At 50.0% G+C, this 17,902-nt stretch overlaps 6 protein-coding genes across 6 annotated transcripts; 2 read left to right on the top strand and 4 right to left on the bottom strand.

Moving 5' to 3' along the window:
* Positions 1 to 698: 698 nt before the first annotated feature.
* Positions 699 to 2,834, top strand: TRUGW13939_01953 (uncharacterized protein; the record flags this gene model as incomplete). The annotated part of the gene is made up of 1 exon (XM_035485149.1): positions 699 to 2,834. One exon carries the CDS (start codon positions 699 to 701, stop codon positions 2,832 to 2,834), a length of 2,136 nt encoding a protein of 711 aa, XP_035341042.1.
* A 947-nt stretch (positions 2,835 to 3,781) lies between these two features.
* Positions 3,782 to 5,119, top strand: TRUGW13939_01952 (uncharacterized protein; the record flags this gene model as incomplete). Its single annotated transcript, XM_035485148.1, has 1 exon — positions 3,782 to 5,119. One exon carries the CDS (start codon positions 3,782 to 3,784, stop codon positions 5,117 to 5,119), a length of 1,338 nt encoding a protein of 445 aa, XP_035341041.1.
* Positions 5,120 to 5,350: 231 nt separating this feature from the next.
* Positions 5,351 to 7,351, bottom strand: TRUGW13939_01951 (uncharacterized protein; the record flags this gene model as incomplete). The annotated part of the gene is made up of 1 exon (XM_035485147.1): positions 5,351 to 7,351. One exon carries the CDS (start codon positions 7,349 to 7,351, stop codon positions 5,351 to 5,353), a length of 2,001 nt encoding a protein of 666 aa, XP_035341040.1.
* Positions 7,352 to 8,635: 1,284 nt separating this feature from the next.
* On the bottom strand, positions 8,636 to 9,707 carry TRUGW13939_01950 (uncharacterized protein; the record flags this gene model as incomplete). Its single annotated transcript, XM_035485146.1, has 2 exons — positions 8,636 to 9,452; positions 9,535 to 9,707. 2 exons carry the CDS (start codon positions 9,705 to 9,707, stop codon positions 8,636 to 8,638), a joined length of 990 nt encoding a protein of 329 aa, XP_035341039.1.
* An 813-nt stretch (positions 9,708 to 10,520) lies between these two features.
* On the bottom strand, positions 10,521 to 12,018 carry TRUGW13939_01949 (uncharacterized protein; the record flags this gene model as incomplete). Its single annotated transcript, XM_035485145.1, has 3 exons — positions 10,521 to 10,607; positions 10,669 to 11,712; positions 11,785 to 12,018. 3 exons carry the CDS (start codon positions 12,016 to 12,018, stop codon positions 10,521 to 10,523), a joined length of 1,365 nt encoding a protein of 454 aa, XP_035341038.1.
* A 777-nt stretch (positions 12,019 to 12,795) lies between these two features.
* Positions 12,796 to 16,335, bottom strand: TRUGW13939_01948 (uncharacterized protein; the record flags this gene model as incomplete). The annotated part of the gene is made up of 8 exons (XM_035485144.1): positions 12,796 to 12,859; positions 12,914 to 14,110; positions 14,164 to 14,592; positions 14,645 to 14,717; positions 14,768 to 15,483; positions 15,567 to 15,691; positions 16,016 to 16,040; positions 16,223 to 16,335. The coding sequence occupies 8 exons, from the start codon at positions 16,333 to 16,335 to the stop codon at positions 12,796 to 12,798; spliced, it is 2,742 nt and encodes a 913-aa protein (XP_035341037.1).
* Between the last annotated feature and the right edge of the window lie 1,567 nt (positions 16,336 to 17,902).

Below are 17,902 nucleotides of genomic sequence, written 5' to 3'. Positions count from 1 at the left end.
ATCCCGCTGTGGGGCCATCCGGGCCGGCACCAAAGCCGTTAGCGCGGCGCTTTTATTATTAGCTGGGCCGTGGGTGCGTGGTCGTACCCGGCGCCTGCCTGCCTTCCCCCCCCCAGGCCCCCCGTTTCTGTGCCCGCCCGCCCCTGCCTCGCGTCTCTCTCGCTCTCCAGACCTCTTCTTCTTCTTCCCTCACTCTCCGCCTCTCCTTCCCTTCGTTAATGCTTTTTGCTGGTGCTGTCGTTTGACATGTTTCGCTTGCCTATGTCGACGGCTTGAAGGGACGACTAGACAACTTATCCTCGCCCTCCTCCGCTCGCCTTCGTCGCGTTCTGTCCATCCTTTAGCGAGGCCCCCCTAACGCCTGCCCACCGCATCTTTCGACGTTTACGTCCCAACTACATTCGTTTACCACTCTCGCACACGCTCGCTTACCGGGACCTTTCCATCCCAAGTCCGCTCATTCACGGGTAGCAAGAAGAAATCGTTAGACTTTTGGAACATTCATTCTTTGATCAGCTCGATTCTTTACCACAATTACCACACCGCTTTCATTCGCTAGTTTCAGATTGCGACCCTTTTGAGTACTTCGTGAAGAACGGAACATTGGTGGAATCGAAAAAAAACCAGTGAGCTGTGTTTGGGTGGTTATTTACCAACATCTCGGCCGTGGTCCTAATACGCGAGACGTCCCGCCCAACATGCGCTCAATCAGTGTTGCAGCGCTCGCTGTGCTATCTTGCGCGACACAATCTGTCGCTGAAGAGCTCCGCCCAAAGTACTATTTCCCCAAGGAGGTCAAGCGCCAGAACACGCCCAAGTCCCCCGGTGAGGACGGTGGTCTGTTTGGAGGGCTTTTTGGTGATGGCAAAACCACTGTAGCTACGTCTACTTCCACCTCCTCTGAGGACTCTAACACTGTCGTCGTGCCGATCTACGTCTACGTTGGCGCCGATGGCAAGACTTCTACCACCACTGGAGCAGCTACGACCAAAACTGCAGCTGGCACTGTGGCAGCCAAGGCCACCCCGACTTCTGTTGAGGCTGGATCTGTGACTGTGGACAGCACCGATGCTAAGCCCGTCACCACCAAGGTATCCACGACCACTGCTTCTTCGTCAGATGGCTCTTTCTTGGGAGATCTCGGCGCGGGAATTTCCAAATTGCTTAACCCAGTTGGCTCCACCACTGGTTTGCCATCGACCATCCTTCAACCAACCACTGGCACTGTCACCACTCCCAGCGCTCAAACCACTCAAACCACTCACACCACTAAAACAACGTCTACCAGCGACCCCAATTTGCTCTCTGGTCTTCTAGGAACAAGTGGACTGCTCGGTGGGCTCTCACCTAGTTCGTCATCAGGTGTTGGTTCGGCGACGACAACTGGTTTGCCTGGTATCACAGTCGGACTCTCAAGTGTTTATGTTTCTACCACCACCGGTAGCCCAACTTCCACTGCCAGTGGCTCCGCAACTACGTCTGGAAGCGCGTCTGGAAGCACCTCTTCTAGCCCTGCAATTTTGTCGCTTCCGCCTCTGAGCTCTGTATTCCCTGGCCCTTCGACTACCACTACCAAGACTTCCACCCGGTCTTCCAGTGTTGCGGTCCCTACAACCACCAGCTCAAGCCATGTATCCGTTGGACCGACCACTACGAGCTCTTCCGGCTCCACCAAGCCATCTGGAAGTGCTTCCGTCACCACCAAGACCACTGGAACTGGAAGCACCACACCTTCCCAGCCGGCGATTCCGAGCCATAGCCACACTTCTGGCTCTGTTGGCCCTGCTGGATCTTCCAGGCCTATCACCACCAAGCCTACTACCACCACCAGCGCTTCTTCCCACTCTGCGTCTCCTTCGGTGCCTCAAGTGACAACCACCAAACCCAGCGAACCTGCTCCCACTACTACTAGCACTTCGACTACTATCCAGAGCTCGGCCACTGACAATCCCTACGTTCCACCACCTGTCATCACTCCCACTGCTACCTCGAGCGGTCCTGCTGGTACGGAAACGACCGCCCCAACACAGCTCCCTGAGGTCATCTCGCCTCCTGGCGGAACCCCTGAGGCTCCTCCAAACTCGACTCTGGTGCAATTTGGTTTCAACCAGGACTTGTCATGGCCAACTGTGGCAACCTCGATTGACTGGCCAGACCAGATCTATTACTACACTCCTATTGGTGTCTCGTATGCTCTTGCAATCGTCCAAGACAAGGTCACTCCCTTCTGGCTTGGCCCGTACGACACCGTGACTAGTCTTGGCTACAACACTACTCTCATCAAGTTCTACATTCCTAGTGATCTGGTTGATACCCTGACCGCTCTGCGCTCAGCTCCTGCCTCCGACCTGTACAAGCAACCAAACACCCCCAACGACAAGCCCACCTATGACCAGAGCTCTATCAAGAACCTGTTCTCTATGTTGAACATCGACATTCCATTGGTCGCTCAGCAGCCCTCTGGCGGCTCTGACAATGGCTCTGGCAATGGACAGGATGGCGGTTCTTCTGGAGGAAACGGCAACGGCAACTCCAACGACGGTGGTGCTAGCAACAGCGGCAGTGTTCGTGGTAGCGCTGTTGGAATCGGTGTAGGTGCCGCTGCTGGAGCTGCGGCTTACGCCGGAGCCATGTTCTACGTCGCCCGCCGCTACCGGAAGCGCAAGCAGTTGCACCAGCGTTCCAGCTCTGTCCCCAGCGCGTCGATGAGTGAAGCTGCCAACACTGGTTTCCTCTCTGGCCCTAACCGCATCTCCCACAACAGTGGACGAAGCAACCGCACCGCAATGATCAGCGCCCCAGTGATGTCAGAGAACTCGTTGGGATGGAACTAGAAAGAAAAGAGTGTAATAAATAGGGACACTGCGACTTGGACATAGGATTTTCTTTTTCAAAGACGGCTCTCTACGATGACGTCTTGACTCTTTTTTCTTTCTACTCTCAAAACCCTGTAATTTTTGCAAGCTTATTTACATATCTAAACTTTGCACCGAGTTTTTTTCTCTTTTCTGTTTGCTTTTTCACAACTCACCTTTCTTTTTTTTTATTTATTATTCCCTGTGAATTTCTCGAATATTCCCCCTGATGTTTTGTCTGAAAGACGACCCAAGCCCGACAAGAACACCATATTCGGTGGCACAACCTTTTATTTCCCTTGGATTGATGATATCTCGAGAGTTTACTACTTTCTTATGAAGTTGTGCGTTTATATTTAAACGCACACATATTGTACAGATGTATATTGAGGAGATAGTAGAGGTGTTGGTTTCAATGATATACGTATACGTTTTGATTTGGGAGTTTTAGCTACGTAGGTCGTATATATGTAAACATTGAATGAGCAGCCCTTGTTCTTTCCTTACCGCTTTTACGTGACATCATGTGATATATCATCCTTTGGCCACTGGACTCTCCCTGGGTGCTATAAGCAGTGATTAGTACTGAGCGATACTGAGTACTCACTAACTGCTATATGCCTGCTCACTGATCAATGCTGGGAATTGCCTGGGCAGTATAAGCCAATGTGGATGCTAACTCTATCCACTACTTTGTCGAAGCTGGTTAGCGTTTATAACCACCCGATACAACTCATGAGATTTTTTCGTCCCCTTGTCGAGACACCTCTTGGGTGAACTCTCCACATGATACGGCAATGAGTAAATTATTGTTATTCGCTACTCGGTCGTTGCGCCCACATTATAAATGGTCCCAGGTTGATTCTCCTGTCCGTAAGGGGCGCATGCTACTGCTTCATCGCCATCGACCCTGCTGCGCGTTCACCATGGCCGCATTCAACTTGATGGCAAGCAGTGACGATTTTAATACCCGTCTCCTATACGAACCTCTCGAGGGAGTCGAAAGACTTGAGAACTATCGACAGGGGGGCTATCACCCTGTACAAATTGGAGATCAATTTCATGGTCGATATCGAGTTGTTCATAAGCTGGGATATGGCTCCTATTCAACTACATGGCTGGCCCGAGATGAGCAATCCTCCAATAGATACGTTGTAGTCAAAGTCTGCACAGCAAACTCAAACCCAAAGGATGAAGTGGACATTATATCCACCCTCGCTCAGCGTCCTCATTGTTCTCTAGCAAACAATAACAACAATCCCGCAAAGACGACGATGATGATAGTACCTTTGGTCCTAGACAGGTTCACCATTCATGGCCCAAATGGCAATCATGCTTGCTACGTTGCGGCGCCGGTGGCGAGGGCTAGCCTCTCCCAGGTGAAAGATGGTTCGTGGATTCGCCTTTTCCAGCTTGACGTGGCCCGGTCATTGGCTGCGCAACTCGTTCTTGTTGTGGATTATGTACATGCTCAAGGAATTGTGCAGGGAGACCTGCACCTAGGCAATATTCTTTTAAAAGTCCCGCCCACTTTTGACCAGATCTCACTCGAACAATTGTATGGGAAATATGGAGAACCGGAGCTTGACCCAGTTGTTCATCTAGATGGCCGTCGTCGTCCGATTCCTACTCCTGGTGTCCCATCCCACGGCATTGCGCCCATATGGCTGGGGGAAGCAAGCGAGGAAATCACACTTGCAGAAGCCAGGATCTTGCTTTCAGACTTTGGCGAAGCGTTTTCATACTCAAAAGAAGAGCCAAAATGCGAATCTCGCACTCCACTAGTTATTCGTTCGCCGGAGGCTCGGTTTGAACCAAATAAACCTCTATCCTTTTCATCAGACATCTGGACTCTTGCCTGTACCATATGCTCTATCATCGCTCAGCGGCCGTTGTTTGAAGGATTTCTCGCGACCGAGGACGACATGACCTGTGAGCATGTCGATACTCTTGGTATTCTTCCACCTGAATGGTGGAGGAAGTGGGAGGCGCGGCGAGAAAAATTTACCGAGGATGGCAAGCCAATAAACCGCAATCCTTTCCGATCTTGGGACGATCGGTTTGAGGATAGCGTGCAACAGCCCAGGCGAGATAGTGGGATGCCGATGTTTGACGCAAGAGAGAGGGATGCTATCTTCGACATGCTACGGCCGACGCTCCTATTCAGACCCGAGAATCGTCCTACTACCCGGCAGATTCTCGGGTCAGAATGGATGGTAAAATGGGCTCTGCCTGAATTTGGCAAGATTCAAAATGATGTATGAGCAATTTAACTCTGTTCTTATTCTTTTTTTGTCAATAGCACCGCTAAAAACTAATAACAATAACAATCATGACCAAGTTGATATAAAGTACATGAAACAGAGTCAGTCAGAAGGACGGAGCCCTGACAAGCTCGAGATTGACTACAGGCTATAGAATAAATAAAAAAGTATAATGATAAGTAGCAATAGTAATAGGCAGACAATTATTCAAAGCGCTAACTAGTTTGTTTTCTAAACATCAACCACAATGACCTTTTCAACAATCATATCCGCGGCAGCCTGAACCTCCCATCTCCATCGCCCGTCTCTCCAGACCTCGCTACACCAGTAGCGCCACGAATTCGCGGCGGCGTTATTGTTGTTATTGTTTTTGCCGCCCTGGTGAAGGACAGAATTGAGTAAGAGATGTTGCTGTTGCTGCGCCGAGTCTGGGTCCCAGAGTGACGATGAGGTTGTGTCTATGAGGATTACTGCTGCCTTTTCTTTAGAAGTAGTGCTGCTGCCCTTGGCCAAAGACTGGCGCATGCGCCACTCTCGCTCCGCCTTCTCGCCAGCCCTGCGCGCGATTTCTTCGTCGTCTTCGGCCTTGTACAGTTCGCACTTGTTGCATTCCGAACATTGAGCGCCCGGGTTAACGCGGAAATGTGCACAGAAATGCTTATAGCCGACATCGGCGTCTTCGTCGTTGTTGTTATTATTATTATTTGTTGTGTCTCCGGGCGTGCTATTGAGTGCCTTGCGGCAGAGATAGCACATGGAATAGCCACACACGCAAGTGAGTTTGTTGCAGCCAGAGGACTTGACAAACGACAGATTGCATCGAGGACAGGTTCGTTTGATGGATGCCGTGCGCGCAGCTTCGACTGTCGTGCGCAGCGACTGCTGCAGCGGCTCTTCGCATGAATGAGGGTCTCGCCAACGCTTGCGGCAGGTCATGCAGCTGGGGCGTCGGCACGAAGGGTTTTTGCATAAAAACCGCTGGCTGCGTGACCGGAGACTCATGTTTTGCAGCGAGGTGCGGAATATGGCAGTAAGCGTGTTGGGGTAGAATAGTAGCGGTATTAAAAGTGGTATACTAAGTAGGGGTATCAGATCGAGAAGGAAGATGGTCGTTAAAATCGTAGTGAAAATGTTGCCGCGCCGGTAATGCCACTCAAGTTTTTGATTCGCTGGGTGGAAGACTGGGTCAACTTCTGCATACGTGCAAAAAGGACAGTGTACCAGCTTGAGCCGAGATTTCAAGAGTGCTTCAGAGGCCACGCGTTCTTCAAACTTGCGGTATGTCTCCGAGCCCGCCTTTTCCAGGAGAATGGCCTGTTTGATGAGCGTCGGGCTGAGATGTCCGTCGCAAACACCGTGGCTCACGGGGGCGACACACTTGAGAGTAGACATTGCGGGGGAAACCGAATTGTCCCAGCCCTGGCCGAAAAGAGCTTCATGCATTGTTCGTCGAATACAGCTAAAGCAGATCACATGGCCGTCTGAAGAGCACGTTGAGATCTGCTCAAACGTCACATCATCCAGACAACACTGGCATTCATACAGGGCGTTTTCAACCCTTGCTTCCTGCTCACTCAACTCCAACGAGAGAAGAAAATCCCGAATCTCTTGCATCTCCTTCTGATCACGGAGAAAAGGTAATATGAATACCTCGTACAACTCCAGGTCGAGTTCGCCAGAACCAGTCTTCTTGAGCCGCGGCTGCAGGCCTCCCTCCGCCGACCGATCCCAGACCACCAGGGGGTTTTCATCTTTGTCCTTTTTGCGTTTGAACGGGTTCAGATTACTCAACGTCGCCCGCCAGCCCTTCCGCGACACCTCTTTTAGAATCGGACGAGCCCGAGTGTACGAAAAGTTGGACTCGGCCAGTACTGCGTCAATGGTACTGCGACTAAGAGCGCTAAACTCCTTGCTCAAGACCATTTTGACGGTGTCTTTGTATTCTTTGCTGCGAAAGAGCTCGTGCGGCGGCACTTTATCTTCTTGGTCATGACCACTGGTATCCTCTTGACTTTCGTCGGCCCCGTCCACAGGCTGCAGCTTCCACCGCCCTTGCACCCACTGGTCTTTGTGTCTCAGTAGCTGCTCGACGCAGAGATGAAGGCGGCTGTTTCCGTCAAAGCGCGTCAAAAGCTCACGAAAGACTTCGACACGAATATCTGGAAAGAGATGGGCTAGTACACCCAACGATTTATTGAGATCATCCTGCACTTGCGCCTGTGTTTCTAGCATGGATGGCGGGGTATTGAAATGACCCCCCTTATCTCCGATTTCTGGACGTTGGCGGTGATGATGACGCTCCTCGGTTTGATCCTGCACTTCTTCCGACGCCAGGGCGCGAGAACGTGACGGATTCCCAAAGGGATTATTCCGGAGTGCTTCGCTGAGTGTGACCGACGCCGGCGTCGCATTGTTTTTGTCATTATTGTTATTATTATAGTTATTCAGAGCGACATCCTTGTTGCTGTCGGTGTTGTCGGTGTTGACATTGCTGCTGCTGCTGCTGTCTTCGCGAGCATTATTCTGCTGCTGATTCGGCGCGCCTTTCTCCCTCGACACCCTGCGTAGCGGAGAACTGAAGCTAGGTAGAGACAGATTCGTCACCATGGTGGGCAGCAGCCCGTCTTGCACATTCTTCTCCCCAGCAGTCCTCTCTCCTTTTATCTTTGATGAAAAGCTGGTGTAGACAGACAAACCAAAAACAAAACAAAAAAAAACAAGCCGATCAAACGCGGGGAAACGTTGAGTTTAGCCTTTCTCTTTGGATCTGGATTGATAAAGAAAGGGTTGCGCCGCCGTTCATAAGTAAATTGTTAAATGTTTCTTTTGTTTTTTTAACAATGAAATAAAAAGAAAATGGAGAGAGTATCGACGATCCCCTAAATAACCTTTGAAGCAGGTTGTCATTCAAAGACAATGAGCTCAGGTCGTTTGAAGAGATAACTCCGTCGGGGTCGGTGTCCTCCGGGGCGGCGATAATGTCATCGATTCGGTTGGGGAGCAGCCGGGCCCACGTGATTGACTACGGACTAGGGCCCGATCTTAGCTTACCGTACTTGCCTGTCTTGGTTAGCTTAATATTTTTGTCAATACGTATCATTCTATATCACTGAAGATATCAGAATTGTTTGTGAACACCTATTTTCTTAATACTCGACTGTTGCTCATACCAATACTCTGTAATATGTGTCATGGTCATCCTAGTCTATTAAGATATAATCTATAACTGTCTACCTCTAAATCAGCCTTTTATAACCCATCTTTGCAACCAGCATGATTGCAAACCCGAAATTAGGATGTACAAACAAATACCCAAAAAAAAAACAACGCCATAAAACGCCATAGTGGAGTTGGGTCACAGGTATCATAACAGCAAGAAGACCAATCCTCGTAGGTCGATCAACTTGAAAGTCAATATACAAAAAGAAAAAGAAAAAGAAAAAGGTGAAAAAAGATCAACATCGTGAGTTCATCACAAACAGACAATAAAGCATTCTCTCATCTGTGAGAGACACTCTATAGAGGAGATAATTGGTGCTTGTGACCGTCTTGCAGCTGCAACTTCTCCATCAAAGCCGCTCTCAGCCGTACATTCACGACACCACCCACACCATACGCAGGCACGATCTTGCCCATTCGTGCGAAAGAGCTGACAATATAGTCCCTCCGAATCCTCAAAAGGCGATCTCGCCATCCCAACCCGCCGGGCGGTTGCCGGTTATACAAATCCAGACCCAGCAGGTGCATGGGCGTGCTCACAAACTGCATCAGAGCGGGACAGGCAAACTGGGCCAGGGCGGCCTTCATATTCGGCGTCGACGCGATAAAATCGGGAATCGAAGGGGCAATCAAGGCGGGGACATTAAAGGATGCGAATATCGTCACGCTGTCTCTCAGACAGAACAACGTATACGACATTTTGGGTATTTGTGGACCCTTTTTCACTGCTGTGGTGGCTGCCGCTGTAGCTGCAGAGACCGCCGCGGATGCCGTCGCTGTGCCAGGCGGATGACACTGAGTCGAAGGATTGGTTGACGGACCAAAGAGTTTCGCAAACCGCGCATCCTTGTATACGCAAATGGACATGTTGACCGTTGTCGTCGCCAGGAACTTTGCTGTCCCGGGCGTCACCGTCGAAAACGACTGATTGCGCAGCGTCGATGTGACCGTATCGATTGCATTCGCCGTCAGATAGGTACCGCCGTACAAGGCGTAGATAAGGATAAAGGGCGTTGAGCAAAAGAAACCAGCGGGGTGTTTTGCCATGGATTTGAAACAAGACGATATCGTGTGACTGATTGATATTCCTTTTGACGCTTTCTCCATGATTGCCCTTTTTCCCCCCCCCACAACTGTTAGCATTCATTTCTTCATTTCCCGAGGCAAAAGAAAAGTAAAGACGAGACCAGACGAACCGATCAATAACCGTAATAAGAGGACAAATCAGAGCCCCAGCAACCGCTGCGCTCGCCGCATCGGCCGCAAACCGAAGGCCTAGACTACGTGTATTCCATTCCTTTGATGTCGATTGTGTACTTGCGTCGAGTTTCTTCGGCAAGGCCGGCACGTTTGTCGCGTCTCCAGACATGGCGACGTTTGATGATCAGGGGAGGAGTGTTGGGCGACGAGATGCAATTCGGATCTCTGATAATGCGTCATGGAGATGAAAAAATCTTGAGTGAGTCGCGCAAATGTATATACGTAATACAATTTAAAAGAGAGCCAGAGATGATCCAAAAAACAGAAAAAGAGGATATCGCGAAAAAAAAAAAAAAAGGTCAAATCAAATTTCCAGTTCAGCAAAATAACATATTCACAAATCGCGTTCTGGCACGCGACTCCCAAACAAAAGGGCTGGGGTGATTTTCTGGATGAGCAGTACGGAGAAGAGAGCGACACGAAGGCAAGAAGAGAAGAAGCAGCAGCAGTCTTATCTCATCAGCATCAGGACGGGCCATTCACCGTCATCGGCGTCGGGCAAAGGCCCGATGGCTGGGCCGGGCTAGACCTAAAGGAGATTAGCCCGTATCGGAGGAAATGGAGCACTCCGGGTCTGCACGAGTGAGGAGGCCAGAGTTAGCAAGCTGATAAATTGGTATGTTGCACAGTCATTATTCAGCCTGTCCTACAAAAAATGAGCCTGAGAAAGCTGCATTCCCGAGATAGCCGTCATAACAGCTAGTTGACTAGACTAAAATAACCGACTACTACTAGTTACATGTACAAATATCAACGCCTCTAATGGGGTTGATTGATTGATACGATACCTCCAAATTTGTTGGAAAAATGAGATATACATGCTTGCTTTTCCATAAAATTCAAAAAAAAAAAAAAAAACGCCGCCCAAACGAGAACAGAAATAAAATCCGGAACGTAACATCATAGAAAAAGAAGAATTCTATCAGTTCGCCGCAGCCGCTGGCTGATCACCTGGCTGGACGGCTTGGAAGTTGTCAAGCGAGACATTAACAGCACCGGCTTGAACCAACTTAAGGAAAATGTTAGTTATACAGCTGCGGAAACCGACAGGTGGAAGAAAAAAAACTTACAGCTCGTCTAAGATCATCAATCAAGTCATTCGGGTCTTCAATACCCACACACAGACGGATCAGATCCTCTGGCATGGCTCGCTCCTGTCGCGTTTTCGCATCAATGCTAGCATGGCTCATGCGGCAGGGCATGCTAATCAAACTGTTGACGCAGCCAAAACTGACGCTGATGGCCCACAGTTTGGCGCTCTCGACAATCCGTTCGCTCAGGCCAATGTCGCCAGTCTCAAAGGACAGCACAGCCCCTGCGCCGCGAGCCATGGAGTGGTGCAGGTCGTACTGCGGGTGAGATCGCAGACCTGGGTAGCGCACCTTGAACCCGTGTGATTCGAGAAATTCGGCAATGAGCTGTGCGTTGGACTGTTGCTGCTCCATACGCACCTTGAGTGTCTTGACACCGCGCATAAGCAGCCACGAGTCGAATGGCGAGAGACCGCATCCCGAGGTATTGATAGGAAAGTAAAGCCGCTCGCCGAGAGCAGTGTCATTAACAGCAATAACACCAGCCATCAGGTCATGATGACCCGACAAGTATTTAGTCCCACTCTCATACACAATATCCGCACCCAGATCAAGCGGGTTCAGCAGCAGCGGCGACATCATGGTGTTGTCAACGGCAATAAGACAGTTTGGGTTCACGCGGTGTGCAATCGCGGCAATCTTGGGGATATCAACGATTTTGATCAGCGGGTTGGTGGGAGTTTCGAGGAGAATCATGGCAGTTTTGGGGGTAATGGCAGCCTCCACGTTCTCAGCCACCGTGGAGTCGACGTGGTGCACGACAATGCCGCCATGCGATCCGAGATATTTCAGCAGCCGGTTTGTGCCACCGTACAAATCGTCGCCAGTGACGACCTCGTCGCCGGGGCGTAGGAGTCGTGTGATGACGTCGAGAGCAGCCATGCCCGACGAGACAACCAGCGCTCGCTGGGCCGACATGATTTTGGCAAGGTGTCGTTCGAGGTGAGTTCGCGTCGGGTTGCCTGAACGTGTGTAGTCATATTCGCCTCCTCCAGAGCCAGAGGTTTGTTTAAAAGTCGCACTCTTTGACAAATAATCAGCAAGAATATACAAAAAAAGGCAAATTGCACCCAAAAAAAAAATGACGACACTAACCTGGTAAATTGGCACACTGCTGGCATTATACTGATCACCCCCTTCTGTATAGACCAATTCCGTAGCAATCGCATACCGACGACCGGAATGAGGGCTCGAGGGAGCTGGCGAAGGCGGCAGGTCATGCCCATCCAGATCAACTCGGGGGAAGGCCTTTTTCACAACATTTTCCGCGGGTGCTGATGCGTCCCCAGCATTATTGTGTCGTTGTCCGCTAGAGCCAGCTGCCGACATCGCTTTTGAGGCGGGGGGTTTTTTATTGGAAAAGAGGGGACGAAAAGGTGTGGTTTATTATGAGAAGGGGGAGGGTTTAAACACTGGACCAAAAAAAGAAAGTCCTTGCTTTATATTTCACACTCAATTAGGATGAAAAGATGAAGTAGGAAAGAGGAAATTGGAGGAATAATAGTAGTTTATTGCGTATGGACCGATGACTGTTCATTGCGGAGATCAATGCATGCCTGAGGCTTGACCGCTCCGGGGACGGCGGCAATATTATTGGCCACGCGCTGCAAAGGAAGCTCGCACGTCATCCGCGCTTGGCCGCTTTGAGATGACGGCTCACAATATCAGTTCTCTAACTGTTTGCAATAATAATTTATATGGGTTTGGGTTCATAAGTTGATCGCTATAGTTATTTCTACATAAACTGGTAAATAATATAAGACATCAACATTGAATTGATAAGCGCTTGATCCCCCAATATGCATGTTGAAGAAATAAATACAAATTGAATTGGACAGTTGTCTGGATACTGGATAGCCAAAAACATATAAAATCAACAACACAATCCCGGCAGAAACAATGCATCATTGTAGACAACTTTTTGAGCGAAATTAGAAAACATCAAAAAGCAGTCGTTTTTTTTTTTTAATTATCCAGCTGCAAACCAAAAATTTTTCCATATTGACGGGATAAAGATCCCTGTCAACTTGTAGTAATACAAGAGCCCCCGAAATTTGAATCTGAAAATTCGGGTTGGCTGATAAATTTTTAATAGAAATCGTTGCTTTAGCTAGCCATTGGATCGGTCACGAGGTCGCCAAAGCCTCCATTGATGCCGAAGAATTGGAACCTAGATAAATCAGTAAGTATGTATGCTTAGAAAAAAAGGCGTGGGTTGTCTTACCAATCTTCCACATTTAGAGTCGTTGGCGCAGTGGGCCCATTGCTACGGGAGCTGTTGCTCCAGTTGTCTTCTTGACTTGCAGTGTCGACGCTATTTCCAGCCAGTGCTGCATCGAGTCCCTGCCATGACTGCGTGTGCTCGAGCCCAAACATGTTGTGTGATGGCGGCGCTCTCTGGATGCCACCCATCTCGGGTGGAATGGCAGTCACCAAAGGCGGGCTGCTGTGGGCGCCGGCCACGTTGCGAGTCGGCATTTGTTGGTTCATCATCGGAGGTCCTTGTCCTTGCATTGGATTTGCTGGTGGCATCTGAGGATCCATCATGGTGTTTTGAGGGGACGGGAGCGTGGGGAAGAAATTAGTGCCATCGGGGAACAGCTGGTCGGGCTGGAAATTCTCCCACAGCGTCGGTGAGAGATTTGGCGAGTTACGCGTAACAAGGAAGAGATCGGGAGGCGTGGCAGGAAGAGAAAATGGCGCGTTGAAGGGAGTCGTAGGTCTCGTGTTGCCTCGCGAAGGCCCTGTGCCGTCTGGAAGTTTGGCCATGCTGGGAGACGCCTGCATTGGGTTCATACCAGGCTGGCCGTGTGGAGGGAACTCGCGAAGTGGCGTGGCTGCTGGGGTCTGAGGACGTGAGCGCTCATAAGACACCGGTGGTGTAGGGCCACCGTTGGGCAGCCCCAGATCCATATCGTCAAACTTTCGTTTTGGTGGATCGGTTTTCTTCTGTGGCTGCTGCTGGTGGTTGTTGCCGTTTTGATGGATGTTGGTCTCAGTACGAGATTTTTGGTGTCGCTTGCCAGGGGCTCTTTGCAATCGCTCCTCCAGGACTTTGTTGCCCAAAATAGACTCGAACAACGTGTGCACCATCTTTGCAACCAGCCACACCTTTGACACATCTTTCAGAGCGCGCATACAAATGCCCATTCGCTCCTGGCACGTTGCTACAACCGAGGGCACAGACGACCGCATCTGGTAAACGTGCATGATCAGGGCGGAGAAAAGACTGTACACGATAAATGCCGGAGTGAAGCGAATCTCGTCGTGGGCCTGTAACTTTTCCACAATCGACGTAATCATACCGGCTGCCTGGAATGCAATTGTCCGCGATGGATACGTTATTTCTTCCGTTCGATAGCTGTTGGCGCTCGCCGATGCTGGCGGCATGTGGGCTCGATGTAACAGACAGAGCGTCGTGCTATTCAAGCTGGTTATTCTATATGTCTTTTAGACAGCGGTCGATTTACTTACTAGTAATTCGAGTGAAGAAGAGCGCCCCAGAAATGGTGCCGAGATCTCTCCCAATAAACTTCCTTGGGGCAGTTCTGCAACCAATCCGCCAGCGCCATGTCGGAATGGGTGAGATCAATGGCATTCGTTCGTCGTGACTTGGACGCCACCGAGTATTGCTGCGACAAGACGAGGCCCATGATCTCACACAGCTTGACGTATTGGAGGAAGAACTGCACGTGCACCGGATCCGGCTGGTACTCTGCAGGGGCATCGCCCTCGTCCTCGATAAAGTCTTCTTCTGTCAACATTTCGACATCCGAGTCATCAATGTTGATATTGATTGGCCGTCCAAGCGCAACGGCAACAGAGCGATCTCTTGTAAACAAAGTCCACCAAATCCGCTTCCAGAGTCGTTTGTCTGTTCTATTGAGCTGAGAGCTCTCCACACTATTGCCATGGTTAGGACCGCCACTTGAATAAGTCTGTTCAAAGCACTCACCTTCGATGCATGCCAGAGCCCTGGGCTACGACGATAGCAACCCGGCTCCAGTAAAAGACATTCTTGGTGACATCTACAACAGTTAGATAGAAAGTTGGAAAAAGAGAAAGAAGAAAAGCCTACCTTCTGGTCCCTCCCAATACCAGCCCATCAAAACTAAAGCTTGAACAATAGTGACTCGGTCATCTTCATAATTGGCATCGTAAAGAGCCTTGGCTCGCTTGTAAAAGGTCGTCGAGGCTGGAATCGTAGAGCCATTCTGGTCCATTAACTGCGGGTTACTACAGACACGCGATCCAGCCAACAGGATGGCCTGCAACAGGAGCAGAGACGGCGGGTTCTTGGGGTCGCGATATCGTCGCATGAAGCGGTTCCGGTTGATAATGGGTACGACCGGGGCAACCCATTTGAAATAAGCCTCGACAAGCTCATCGCAGAGCTGTCGCGGGGGTAGCAAGAATGCACCACGCTGGTGAAGGATTTCAATTTCCAGATTGTCCAGTTCGGTCAGGCGGGCACGTGTGCCTCGAATATTCTCCGGCAGCGGGTAGTGAACGACATCGGAGTGGCCTCGGTCGTGGACGAGGAGGGAGAGGTTCGACGACTCGCCTAGATAGGCGACTCTTCCGGCTTCCTTGATGGGAGCCCGGGTGAATTTGGGCTTCATGAACTGGGCATAGGTGTTTGCATTGACGGCTTCCTGCGCTTGTTGAGACGATGTCAAGGCGGTCGTGGGCATGCCATCGATGGACATGGCATTTGTAGAGGAATACTCGGGGGTCTCCCGGGGTTGACTTTCATGTGCTTGTTCATCGGAGCCATTATTGTCTGCCTCGTCACTAGAAAGAAAGAAAAAGAAAAAGACGCCATCGTCAGTACCGATCGATAGCCGGAATTTCTAGTCAATGCGACGACAACATACCCGTCGGTATCCCTGCTCCGAGCCTGTTGATTCTTCTTCCGCTTTGGGGTCGGGATCCGGCATTCGATGGAGAAGGCGACACAATTGGTACAAGGCACTCCGAGACTGGCAGCGTCACATCGAACCTGTCAATCGAGTCAGCGGTGAACGATGCAGCAAGTGGTCTGGCTATCCCAAAGAGGGTGCCAAGACCGAAGCCCAGGTCGCAAACGACGTACCTTTCGAGCGTGGCAAGTCTAAAATGCGTGATAAAAAAATATCATGTGTCAGCGACGTAATTCATTATTATTATTGCTTGTTTTTTTTTCTTTCTTATCGCCTGGTGAAGGGTATATAACTCAGGGCGATAAGCAAGGTACAAGGGAGATAGCGGCCACAGCCGAGGTGCCGAGGCACACACGCCACGACGGGCGTCGCGACTTTCGCAGGTGAATACAAAAAAAACGTACCTCGCAAGCTCGGGATGCGCGTTGTCTGTAGAAAAAAAACACAGTGATAACCGATTAGCGAGAGCTATAAGAAAAAAACAAACGCAGTAAAGCGAGAATGAAAAAAAAAAAGATGACAGCCTGTTCGAGTTTTCTCTTTTCTCTTTTCTTCCTCTTCCTTCTCTCACCCAGGCTGTGATTCACCACGAGGCTCGCAGGCAAACGTACCTTCTGAAACTCGAATGGCCTGCATTGGGCACTGCAGGGGATGTTTGCGAATAGGGCGCGTCACTGCTCCCCGTCTGAACAGACTCTGCAACAGACAGCCTCCTGTCTGCCATGACTTGACGACTTTTGGATCTAACCTGGAACTTTCCTACAGCGGGGCACGCAAGGTTTCCATGAAAGCGCGTGAATAGGCGGGGAAAACTCGTCGGTAGTTGGAATGATAGCTGAAGCAGAAAGAATAAGAGGGCAAGATAAGAAGGTAAGGATGATAGAAGAATGTAATAGTTGATGCGCCCGCAGACTGGGGGGAGATGGCAGGAATAAGTGATTTTTGCCTGTATCCTGAGCGGAATGCGTGCCGGGCGGGCGCAGGAACCGGGTTTCTACGGGGAGACTGGGGAAGCGAACAGGCGAATGATATGAAAGGTAAAGAGAAAAAAAGAGGACGATGTAGGTACGGGGAGAGCACGGAGTATGGAGATGGAGTAGAGAGTGGTGCGCGTGCAGCGATGGCAAAAGGCTGGCAGGGAAGATAGAAGGGTTTAGCGCCGGCCGGGCTGGGCAAGACTCCTCAAAATCGCTCCGTCCGCAGGGTCCGGGGTAGCCCGCGGGGGATTAGTTACTTTATAGTACCGCTGTATTAATGGCTTGCTCTTTTTTGACTTTTTTCCTGTGCCCTGACTGGCTGTAAAATGTGATTGATTTTCTTGCGACGGCATGGACAGGGGACTGGTTAATGAATGTCAAGGACCCGGGGAGCCCTTTTTTTTTTTTCCCTGCCCAGGACGATCCAGGCGACGTCGTAGGACTAGGATCATGCCTACAGTAGACTAGGCTTAGCGACTGCTCATCTGCCGGCTTTAGTGAGCTTCAATACGAAATTAGTGGCCAACCAGAAAGTCAATCCGATGTACTTGCATCGGCAATTTTACTTTACGTACCTATTTTCCCTGTTTCTTTTTGGGATTGTTGCGCCACAAGGGTCTAGTTTCTGCAGGGTGAACCATAGGACTGCTTTGTGTAAAATCGGGGTACGGAATACGGAATACGGACTATGGGGCACAAAGTACTACCGTGCTCCATACTATGACATCTTGGTCCAGAATGCCGGGTCGCCACTTGACATCATTTAATAAACGCATGGACGGTGAGTCTCAGATTGACCACATTGGTACAGACTACTTGCTTGTTTGAAGTACTCGTGCAGATGGACTAGTAATATTAACCCCAGCCCTTCTTCAATACGCGACTAGCAACTGTCCGTCCCTGACTGGCGCTCTACAAGTTGAAACACTAGGGCTGATCATCTGACTTGTATTTCTCTTTTTGAGCGGTGTGACTGCTGTTCCAAAAAAGTAGAGTTTTACAAATGCTAGTAGATCAATTGGGAGTCTAAACGACACAGCAACCATGTGATGCTCGTTTCCCATTCCTTGCGCATATGTAGATATGCGCTCCAGATACACTACAGTTCAGAGTACAGACTCCAGAGTACGGGGAATCCCCTAGGTAATAATAATAAGAATACCTGTACGGACAATGACCGAGCCAGCCTCCTCCCTCACCAAAAACGGCAACTCACTAGGGGGTTCCCAAAGTTTAAACCCCAAAAGCCAAAAAGCCAAGAAAAGGAAAGAAAAAAAAACCAACACTTCCGGACTGAAACACGTTGACATCAAC

Source organism: Talaromyces rugulosus, chromosome I (genome assembly GCF_013368755.1).
Source record: "Talaromyces rugulosus chromosome I, complete sequence".
Classification (NCBI taxonomy): Eukaryota; Fungi; Ascomycota; class Eurotiomycetes; order Eurotiales; family Trichocomaceae; genus Talaromyces; species Talaromyces rugulosus.
Note: the sequence above shows the minus strand (reverse complement) of the source record. Positions and strands in the feature narration are given on the sequence as shown.